Genomic DNA, 11,376 nt, shown 5'->3' with positions numbered 1-11,376 from the left:
TAGGCAGTGCCTGGACTCTAGACTGACTGAACCTGAGTTAGGGAACCATGCTGAGCTGTGCTGGGAGTATAGATGTGTGTTGTTTTATGATGCTAAGGTGAAGGCCATTCATTATACAGCTGTAGATGACAAAAACATAAACATCCCACAATCCTGCTTCCTCTTTCCTCATTCTTCCCATCTGTCTTTACATCTTTATTCTTTTAGGGTATCTGATTTGTTGCCTCAATTTCTCTATGTCCACCCTTCATGGCCACCTTTTCTCCTAGCCGGATACTCCCACCATGCCTCTTGGGAAGCTTCTAGGCTTCCAATACACTGCAGACCCAACTCATGTTCTCTATGCTGGTGGGTGCAACCCACCATTGATATTTGTGTTTGTTTTTAGGGTTGCTGCAACTCAACAGAGAGTTGGCTTAAAACAACCCAGATTTATTCCTTCACAGTCCTGGAAGCCTGGAGTCTGGAATAAGCTGTCACAGGGTTCCAGAGAAGGGTCATTCTGGGGCTTTCCCAGAATCCTCAGTGTTCTTAGCTTGTGGCAGCATCCTTCCAACTTCTGTATGTGTCTATCTATGTACAAATTTGCTTCCTCTTAAAAGGAGGTAAGGGTCACCCTAGGGCAGTGACATCTTCTCAGCTGATTATATCTTCACTGACCCTATTTGCAGATAATGTCATGACCACAGGTCCTATAGATGACACAAGAATGGCTTGTGACACTGTTCAACCGAGTACAGAGCTCAGGAGCAATTATGTGACCACTCTAGGCTTCCCTTGTCTTCAGCTGTCCCTGTCTCATCTCTTGGGTCACCGAATGACAGCCCCCAGTGGAGAGGACCTACTACTCCCTGGTTGACCTCTAGGCTACATATAGCTCCTTTTCAAAGGTGAACGTCCTTCCCAAGTAAAGCCCCGGCACCAACCTCTCCTCAGCATGCCCCTGCACTCTGGTGAGGTTCCCATGTCCCCTCCAGGTCCCCAGGCTTTAGACTCAAAGCACCAGTCATGGTTGTGATGTTTGAGCCCTTGTTATCTCTGTCTGGGACACCTACCCGGGAAGATTTAAGTGCTCCCTGGTGACGTGGTCTGAGGGCTGAGCCTGATGGAACCCAGAGGGTGTGGACAGGGCTGTGAGGGAGGGCACTGGGGGAAACAGTCTGCAGCAGGGACTTGTCAGGTTTGAGGACATTGGTCCCACGTGTCCGCTGTTCTGAGGCCTTGGGTAGTCCTCTCACCTCTCTAAATCCCCATTTTCTGGACTATTCTGTGAGGATGATCAGATCCCTGGCAGCTGTCTTAGGTTTCTGATGGAGGGTCTCTGAAAATGCTCAGGAGACTCAGCCTGCAGTGCTCCCTGAAGAGTCCTGAGTACAGCTGCCATGATGCCCCTGAGAACATAACCTGGAGGCTACAGAAGTCATACCCTCTTTGAGAATAGACTTCAAGACAGGAGTGTCTAGCTAGAATCCATGGATTCCCTGGAGTAGTTCTGAGTCACTGGAGCTATGCCCTGTGGAACTAAAGTTTTTGGGGACCTCTAGGATCAGTGTGGGTTCTGGACTACACTCAACTGTTTTTAAGCGTAGTGCAGACCATGAGACCTCTGCCTGGTGCTACATTAGGACCTGGGGCCTCTGTGGGTGATGTTGGAAGGACAGAGGGAGCCAACTAAATGCTGGGGCCTCATTCTTCCTCTTTACTGGAGCAGAGCTTGCTGGCCACAATGCTCTCCTGGAATGTCCTGGATTATAACCAAGCCCAGCCTTCATGCCTCTTGCCACCACTTCCTGGGGTGAACACTTCAGTCACCCAGAGGTGAGGGCTTGGGCTCCTGCTCGGAAGGCCACCAGGCTCTAGACACATGCTGGAAGATACAGCTTTTTCTTTCTGAGTTGTCAAGGATATACAATCTCCCTGGGTAGCACGTGAGGTCTTGTTTGATGTCCAAAGAGGCTGCATGTGGGAATGAAGATGCCATCCAGGGCCTGCAGTGTCTATGGTCATTCTGGCTTCACCTGGCTTGATGCCCAGCTCTGCCCTGGCATCCTTCCCAATACATACCACAGCTCTTCCTGCCAGTCGGCACCTGGGATCCACTTAACTCACAGGTGTTCACTAATCTTGGAATCATGCCTGTACTCTGGTCTATGCTCAGTCTGAGTTCTGTCTTGGTCCCCATGAGAGCACTAGACACTGTTCTGGGTTTCAGAGGTGACTCTAGTGGAGGTAATTTCCAGCCTTGAGACAGAAGATGCAGTCAGGAAGGAGAGAATAGACCTAGGAGACAGGGGGAGATTCTGGGATGGAGGGTCATGGGATCTACTGGGGCAGGGAATAAGAGAGAAGGCCAAATCGAGAGGAAAGGTCTGAAGGACAGAAATCACAGATCGGGCTCATGGCAGCTGGAGGTGAAATCATTCATGCTACCAGGCAGGGTTGCTAAGGGTAGTCCACTGTCCTTGCACATGTGCTGTGCTGCTGCAGTCCCTGTTGTGTGTTCACAGGATTAATTAAGTCTCCCCAGGACTTGGGACTGTCAAGCATTCTTCAGGATGACCTGGCAGGTATTCCTCAGAGGATGCCATCTTGATTAAAAAGAAAATTGAAAATCTTCACACCTTTTGCCTCTTGATAATGAAGAATTGGAAAAAAAAACCTGAAGATCTTTCTGTTCAAATATCTCCAGACCTCTGTTCACACAGCCCCTCATCAAGTAGGGCCCTCAGGAGGTTCTGGGACCCAAGAATAAAGATAGCAAGGAGGCTACCTTGAGCAAAAGAGCTACTATCAGTGGGACAGAGTAGGATAGTAAGCCCATGATGTCTATACCCCTTCATGCAGGGACTATCAGGAAATTCTAATATCAGGAGCTAACCACTCTTGGAGGAAGCAGTTAACTGAGGGTGAGCTATGCAAAAGCCATATCAGGATATGTTTCAGCAGTCACCATACTATTCAAACGCTCAGTGTGCTTAGGACATGACTTGTTTCTCTCAATGGACGAAGCACTACGTGTTAAAGTCAAAGCAAAATTTGTTTTATTTGCTAATAGTGGTGAAGCAGTGACTGCAGCACATGCGGGGTGCCTCAGTGTGTTCAAAGGGAGGAGTGGGGGCTGTTGTCAAAACATGATATTCTGAAATAAATTCACAATAATCAACAATCATACTGGCCCTAGTCTGCCACCTAGCAGACACATGCTACAACGTCATCACAGGATGGCTTCTTACATGGGGCAGCAGTGGCTACTCTTGTTACTCTTCCTCTGCTGTGAAGAGGCAGTGCCAATGACCCTAGGAGTGAGCTTTGGCATGAGTCATCTTCCATGAGCCTTCAGATGAGACCACAGTCCTGGCCAGCAGCCTGGCTGGAAGAGCCCTTGAGTCTAGATGCCATCCCATCTAACTTCCACATAGCCCTGGCCCAGAACGATCCAGAAACCTGTGCCTTACCAATAATCCTCTCAGGACTACCCAAAAGTAGTGGAAAATACATGTGTTATGGTTTAAATCTAAAATGTCTCTCATAAGCCCATGTTTTCAGGGCTTTGTTCCCATTGGGTGACAGCAGTTCAAAGGCCTTCAGAAGATGGGGCCTAGCTGTCTGAAGTAGGTCAGTAGGGGCAGGCCTTTGAAGGTTTCATCTGCCCTGCCTTCAGCCTGTTCCCTCAGGGTATCCAGGCACTGTTGTGCACCAGGCCAAACTGGAAGGAATGAAGCTTAGCTGGACAGGTGGGTTAGACAGAAACCCAGTCAGAGTGAGTGCAGGAGAAATAGCCTTCTCCGAAGATGATTTTCCGTCAAACAGCTTCCTTTATTGGGGGCAAATGAAGGCTATATAAACCTTGGGAAGTGGGTGGAGTTTCTGAGGTGTTCATGACTGGCTGGGGCTGAGGTTCTGGAAATGCTTCATTTTTGTGAAGAGAAGTTCCAGGTGCTTGCTGGATATGTCCTTATAGAGAGAGGAAGTTAAACCTGTAATTTGCCACCAGGCTACCTGACTACCTCAAGGGTGACAGAGGTGGGACTATAAGGCTTACATGTACTTGGAGATGCAGGCCCAAAGCACAGGGGAAAAAGAAACAGTCCTACTCCTGCTGGTCTCAGGACATGATTTTGGGGATTTGGACTCTCAACCTTACTCTTGCTCTGGAATGGTTCCCCAGCTGCACAGCTTTCCGACCACACAGAGCAGTGTGCCCTTTCTGCTCTGACAAACTGAGAAGACCCAGTGACTCATGTCCAGTTACCATGAGCTATGTATGCCATATTGATAAAGGGATTTTGAGAGCAACAGGACCCTTCGCAGCCCAACCTTGCATGGCTCCAAGATGATAGATAGACCTAAGATGATAGTCACACGGTCATCAAAGATCAACCCAGGGTAGTGGCTCAGAGTCTGTTGTCTCACACCAGTGAAGATTTCATGGGTATATGTTAAAGAGAAGCAAGCTTTTTTTTTTTTTTGAGAATCACGGTGGTTCAGATGATAACGTTTGCATTGGGTCTAGCATTTGAACATTTAGTTCCCAGGTGGTGGAGCTATCCAGGGAAGTCTGAGAGATGTGGCCTCACTAGAGGAAGTTCCTTGGGGGTGGGCTGTGAGGTCTTAAAGCCTTGTGCCCTTCCCAGTCTGCTCTCTCTGCTTCCTGCTTGTCATTCAAGTTGTGAGCTCTTGCTGTGCTGTGCTAGCTGCCGTTACTGCTCCTTCCACCACGATGATGGACTCTAATGCCCTGGAACCATAAGCCCAAATAAACCCTTCTTCCTCTGAGTTGCCTTGATCATGGTGTTTTCTTCCACAGCAATAGAAAAGGAACTAATGCAAGATTATTATCGAAAGGTGAGAAATTAAGGGGAGAGAAACGTTGGCTTGGGAGAGGGTTCTAAGAAAGGAAAAACCATCAGATTCTTTTGTCTGGGAGTTCTAGAGTAACAGTGGACAAAGACTAAGGTATGTACATTGAGGTTTTCCAGGGACTGTGGGTCAAGCCAATGGCTGGCCCACACACTCTGCACATCCCCCAGATCTGACCAGAGCGGTGACCATGTGCTTTTCTCACACTGTGCATGCACTGAGGAGTCATCAAAGCTCCCATCTTCCCCAGCCCATCTCTGACCCTGACTGCCTGCAAGCTGTTAGCCCTGCCCAGTGTTTCTCCTACCTGCCTTGCAGGTGTCTGGACATCTAATTAGATTATGTTCTCTTTGCTTTCAGGGCTGCTTGATCAACTTGTAGTTTTACTGTAGCAGGGAGTTAACCCTATCATCGCCACCAAGATGTAGCAGCAATCCTTCTTGGTTCCTTCCTTGTCTGTGAGATGGTGGTATGGGATCTCTGTCCTGAAATAAATGGAAGTTTCTTCTTAGAAGCCACCCTTACTTGTTTCACAGTTAGTTAGCACAATCCACATTAGTAGCAAGGATATATGGATGGAAACAGTGCATGGTGTGTGTTCCTAAGGGTGGCGAGGCCTGGGGCGTGTGGATGGACAGTAGACCTGTCTTCACGGCCAGCTCTGTCCCCCAAGCTTCATTATCTCATTCCCAGATAAAACCTCTCCTACTCATCTTCCTCCGGGCTCCAGACTTCTACATTTTAATTCCCAGTTTTCCTTTATCCCCCAGCTTCTGTTCTCACCATGAACAGCTTAACTATTTTCCCATGAGGCCTTTCCTGCACTACTTACAGAGAGCTAGGCGCTGAACTGAGACCTCCTGAGATCGTGAGGACCCCAGTCCTCCCTCCCTCAAGTTGTTCCTGTTGGGCATTTTATCACAGAGATCAAGCAAAAGCCACTATGGGGATCTGGTTCCAGACAAGAGAGGCCATTGCTGTGACTTAGCCCCACTGAGCGATGCTCGGACTTTTGGATCTGGCTTGTGGGAGAGTTTGGAGATGTGGGCTGTGGAAGCCATGCCGTAATCCAAGACTACTGGGTGATTCTGACAGGAATTTGAAAGGCCGGGATCTTGATAGAAAGGCAGACATTACGAGTGTGCTCATGAAGCTTCAAATGAGAACATCTATCATGAGCTGGGTTCGAGGCTATGTGTGGTATATTTGGCAAAGAATCTCCCTACATTTTGCCTATACATTACACACTCGAGTGAGGCTGAATCCAAAAGCAACGGACTAACTACATTTGGCAGAGAACATTTCAAGACAGCAGAGCCTCTGGGCTATCATGTGGTTATTGCCGGTCACTTTTAGAGTTTACAGTAGAAAAATAAGACCCAGAAGCAGTGCAGAAGGAAATAATGCATTGCCTGACTAATAAAAGAGTGAGAAGGTGCTTTAAAGCTGTGGACACAGTGGCAGTCAGAAGACTGGCATCCTTAAAGCTTGTTTGAAATAATGGGATGGGTACCTAGAGGGCAAAATTTTACCCATGGAAGGCTCAAGGGTATAAAGCTAAGGCCTTCATTTGAAAAGAGAATGCCACAAGGACCCACTGCCCACACAGGTGTTCCTCAGATTCAACCATACAGATAGACACCCAAGGGCTGCTTCAGCCAAGGTGCTACAGGGGAGCCCAGCTGAACACAGTAGTGTCTGTGTGATACTCACTTTGCAGACAGGCAAGCTCTAAGAGTTATGGAGTCTTAAAGACTCACACTAAGACTTCACATCACTCTGGGGTTGATTATCAACCTCTAAACCAGTGGCTCTCAAGCTCCCAAGTGACGTGACACCTTAATACAGTTCCGCATGTTGTGGTGACCCCCAGCCGTAAAATTATTTTCTTTGTTATTTCATAACTGTCATTTTGCTACTGTTACGAATCGTAATGCAAATATCTGATATGCAGATGGTCTTAGGTGACCCCTGTGAAAGGGTCATCCAATTTCCAAAGGGGTCATGACCTAAAGGTTGAGAACTTCTGCTCTTACCATTTCATATCAGACATTATTTCTGGTTCTGATGAGAACAGCCATTTGTAAGAAAATCTGATGGCTTTTGAGCAGAAACATTGAGCCCATATGAACAGTTGCTGCAGTGCTCAGGGGTGCTTAACGGTTGATGGGTTGATGGGGTAACACTTTGGTAACAGCCACACCAGAGTCTTTAGGGTGGTAGAGTCGTTGGGTGGCCCAACCAGGACTCTTACTCATTCAAGCATCCTCCCACTCACTCACAAGCCCATCCTGCTGAGTGTGGCTTAGTGCTGGGACAATGGCTGGTGTTGGCTTCTGGGTCTCAGAGTGACGGAAGTAAAACATAGCTTCTGTAGGGGTAGAAACTGGATCCATGCTGCCTGGCGGCTGCTGCTGTGAATATCATAACCCAGGTTTTCAGATAGCATAGAATGTGCTCCAAGAATTGATGGTCCAGCTAGAAACCAGGCAAAGGAAAAGAGAGAAAAGTCATACACAGGACAAGGCTGTGTGCAGCAGGCAGCAGGCTAAACATAACAGTGGCCACACTATCTGCAGATCCATGGTTCCCTGCGGGACTGCCCGGCTCTCATGATTTGCCTGTTCTCTGCGGACATGTCTGTTGTAGAACACCCACACATTCCTGCTCTTCTGGCTTTGGGTTTTGAGCTGCACTCTCTATAGCCTTTAGCTACACTAGACTAGAGATTCCTTACAGTGTGGTTGTGATGGACCCCTTAGCCACAAGAGAAGTCAGTCTTCCCAAGCACCCCACCTCTTTACTGGACCAGAGGAGAGGTTTGGAGGTAGCTGCTTCTCCTTCAGCAGTCCTCCCTACCAGTTCATTCACTGAAACTTATGACATTTGATTAAAATAAGGAGAGGAATGCGTTTCAACATTTTCTGCTGGGAAATCACAAAGTAACTCTGTGTAGTGTGGATTTAATTAAAATTGGATCGTGAGTACTGGGGGTGAGATCAGCATTCAGTGCTTGGTCTAAGAGCTCTCAGATGACCGTAGCGAAGACGCAAAGTTTCTGGTAAGTTCTTTCTGCTGTCTGGGCCTCTATGTGTCTTATTGGATTTGGTGAATTCTGGAAGTTGCTTACTTCCACTCTGGTTTTCTGTATTGTAAATGTCTCAGGTGGAGGAAGGAATGGCTACACTGTGCTTGAACAGAACAAGGAAGCAGAGTGCGATCCTGTCCCTACTGTCAAGCTGTGACCCCTGCATGGCCTCTCTACTGGCAGGATGCTGTCTTCTAAAGCTGGAAAGGCAGGAATCCTAAGAGCAGATAGGGTCCTGGATTAGCATCAAGGCCTTACTTAGTAAATGGAGTTAGTAGATGTCAAGATGAAATCGTCTTGGGTTTAGAGCAGGCCCTGACTCCAGTGCAGGCATCTATGTAAGACAGGGAGGAAAAAAGACCATGTGATGATAGAAACAGGCTGGAGCAATGCAGCCAAAGCAAAGGGAGCCTGTGGTCCAGAAGCTAGGGGAGGCAGCGCTATTAGCCTCCTGGATTTCAGATGCACAGACCCTAAACCATGGAAGGACAGACCTGCGATATGTTCTCTCCATCCCTGAGTCCTGAATGGGTCCCTGGGATGCCAGTCAGTGTATTAATGGAAGTCTGTCTGTTGCTTTCGAACAGGCCAACCCAGCCTGCCGTATCCAGTCAAGTGCTGAAGCAGGCCCCAGCCGTGGGTCCTCTTTGTAGCCTCACATCCACAGCCACACAGTCTGCTTGCTCCACTCAGCTTCTTGGGACCTGGCCTGCTTTCTGCTCCTGGCCCTTTTCTGTTCTGTATCCACCATGACTAGGAGCCAGCCATGACTGGATGTTGTCGGGGTAAGTGTTGGGTCTTCCCAGCACAGTACTAACATGTCTGCTGAATGCACAGGTTCACTGACTGCCTGCCAGTCCTGGGGACCCACCTGCTCATCCCCAGCCACTGAGAGCCATTACTACTAGTGGCTTTCAATTTCTTCAGTACACAGACAATCTGATTGTCACACTGGGTTTGGTGAGCTAACTCTATGCGTGGAGACCAAGGGTGCTCAGAACAGCCCTACTACAATCTGGACTGTCTGTTAGGAACTCTGTTAACCCTACGAAGGGACTCTGGCCAGCTTGAGCATGGTGACCATGACTCTTCTGGCTTTGTCCTTCTCTACCATTCCTTCTGCCTTGCTAAAAGACTGTGGGCTAGCCCTAAAGCTAGCCACCAACGTCTGACTGATCCCTTATTTGGCCACTTCCTCCTCCTGAGGCAGACTACCAAGGTCCAGCTATCAAAGTATTGAAGTCCAGCAATCGAAAGCCCTCTTTATCTCACCTAATTAACATGTTCAATCAAGATGAACACTCATCCTAACACACAGCTTCCCGTTTTACCTTTGTAGACTGCCATTTTCCTGTGTGCCACGTCTCCTCTACCCAGGGGCAGTCCTTTTTCCTCCAGGACAAATATCCCTTCCCCCTCTCCCTGGTTCCTTTTCTCTCCTCTCCCTTGTTCTCTTCCCCTTCTCCTGTCTGTGTCCCTTATCCCCTGCCCTCTGTCCCCTTGGGGGCAAATAAATTCCTTTGCTCTGAGAAATTGGTCTGAGAACTTGGCCCTGAGGGTCCTAAGCTAATACTTTCCCTCTTATCCTGACTTCTCTCAGGAACCTAGGCAGGGCTGCCATGCCCATGCCTATGCCCATGCCCATGCCTATGCCCATGCCTATGCCCATGCCTATGCCCATGCCCATGCCTATGCCCATGCCTATGCCCATGCCCATGCCTATGCCCATGCCTATGCACATGCCTATGCCTATGCCCATGTCCATGCCTATGCACATGCCTATGCCTATGCCCATGTCCATGCCTATGCACATGCCTATGCCCATGCCCATGCCTATGACCATGTCTATGCCCATGTCTATGCCCATGCCCATGTCCATGCCTATGCCTATGCCCATGCCCATGCCTATGCCCATGTCCATGCCTATGCCCATGCCCATGCCTATGCCCATGCCCATGCCTATGCCCATGTCCATGCCTATGCACATGCCTATGCCCATGTCCATGCCTATGCCCATGCCCATGCCCATGTCCATGCCTATGCCTATGCCTATGCCCATGCCCATGCCTATGTCCATGCCTATGCCCATGCCCATGCCCATGTCCATGCCCATGCCCATGCCTATGCCCATGCTCATGCCTATGCCCATGCCTATGCCCATGCCCATGTCCATGCCTATGCCCATGTCCATGCCTATGCCCATGTCCATGCCCATGCCCATGCCCATGCCCATGCCTATGCCCATGCCCATGTCCATGCCTATGCCCATGTCCATGCCCATGTCCATGCCCATGCCTATGCCCATGTCCATGCCCATGCCCATGTCCATGCCCATGTCCATGCCTATGCCTATGACCATGCCTATGCCTATGCCTAGCCCATGCCCATGTCCATGTCTATGCCCATGTCCATGCCTATGCCCATGTCCATGCCTATGCCCATGTCCATGCCCATGTCCATGCCCATGTCCATGCCTATGCCTATGCCCATGCCTATGCCTAGCCCATGCCCATGTCCATGTCCATGTCTATGCCCATGTCCATGCCTATGCCCATGCCCATGTCCATGTCCATGCCCATGCCCATGCCCATGTCCATGCCCATGTCCATGCCTATGCCCATGCCCATGTCCATGCCCATGTCCATGCCTATGCCTATGCCCATGCCTATCCCTAGCCCATGCCCATACCTATGCCTAGCCCATGCCTATGCCCATGCCTATGCCTAGTCTATGCCTATGCTTATGTCTATGCCTAGCCCATGCCCACGCCTAGCCTATGCCCATGCCTATGCCTCTCACAGACAGACTTAGACAGTCCCTTACTGGGCCCCAAGGATCCACTCAAATCTATAAGATCTCTATCTCCCACTGTGCAGGCTCCCACGAGAGAACCATGGTCCATCGGTGCCCCTGGTATGAGTAGGGATACTTCACCTATCCCAGCCCCCTCGACCTGGAGAGCCCTCCCCCAACACTGATGTGCTTACTGCCCTCACCCTACTCCTGCTTCATTGTCACAGCCATTCCTTTTGTCCCATACCTCTGCAAAGTTTTCTGGGTAGTTTATCTGGAAGAAAGGGGCATTCATGGCTAGCGATGAAGCTGTGGCTTAGATCTAAGGCTACCTTGCATACCCCAACCCCCCCCCTGCCCATTTTGTTGTCTGACGCCTCATGGGACAGTTGAACAGGAGCGGGTATAGACCTTGAACAACCAGCCACATGGAGAGCTGTTGTTTGCCTGGACTTGTCCTTGTCCCACGGAAATCCTACTCAGCCATGTGGTGATCCACCTCTCTTAAGCTTTAGCATCTAGAGATTCCGTAAATCAAGCCTTCCGGGGACCCTGTGGGCAGCTATGTGAACCCTGCCTACTCCCAGGTATATAGGCAGGGTTTGCATGGCCCCATGTTCCCGACTGAGTAGGGG

The 11,376-nt window shown here is 49.5% G+C and overlaps 1 protein-coding gene across 1 annotated transcript; it reads left to right on the top strand.

Moving 5' to 3' along the window:
• The first annotated feature begins 2,398 nt into the window (after positions 1-2,398).
• On the top strand, positions 2,399-10,325 carry LOC114610735 (histidine-rich glycoprotein-like). The gene is made up of 4 exons (XM_028755343.1): positions 2,399-2,411; positions 2,508-2,567; positions 4,808-4,845; positions 9,549-10,325. The coding sequence occupies exons 1-4, from the start codon at positions 2,399-2,401 to the stop codon at positions 10,323-10,325; spliced, it is 888 nt and encodes a 295-aa protein (XP_028611176.1).
• The last annotated feature ends 1,051 nt before the right edge of the window (positions 10,326-11,376 follow it).

This window comes from Grammomys surdaster, unplaced genomic scaffold (genome assembly GCF_004785775.1).
Source record: "Grammomys surdaster isolate TR1022 unplaced genomic scaffold, NIH_TR_1.0 126059, whole genome shotgun sequence".
NCBI lineage: Eukaryota > Metazoa > Chordata > Mammalia > Rodentia > Muridae > Grammomys > Grammomys surdaster.
The sequence above is the reverse complement of the archived record's forward strand: the minus strand, read 5'-3'. Positions and strand labels throughout refer to the sequence as shown.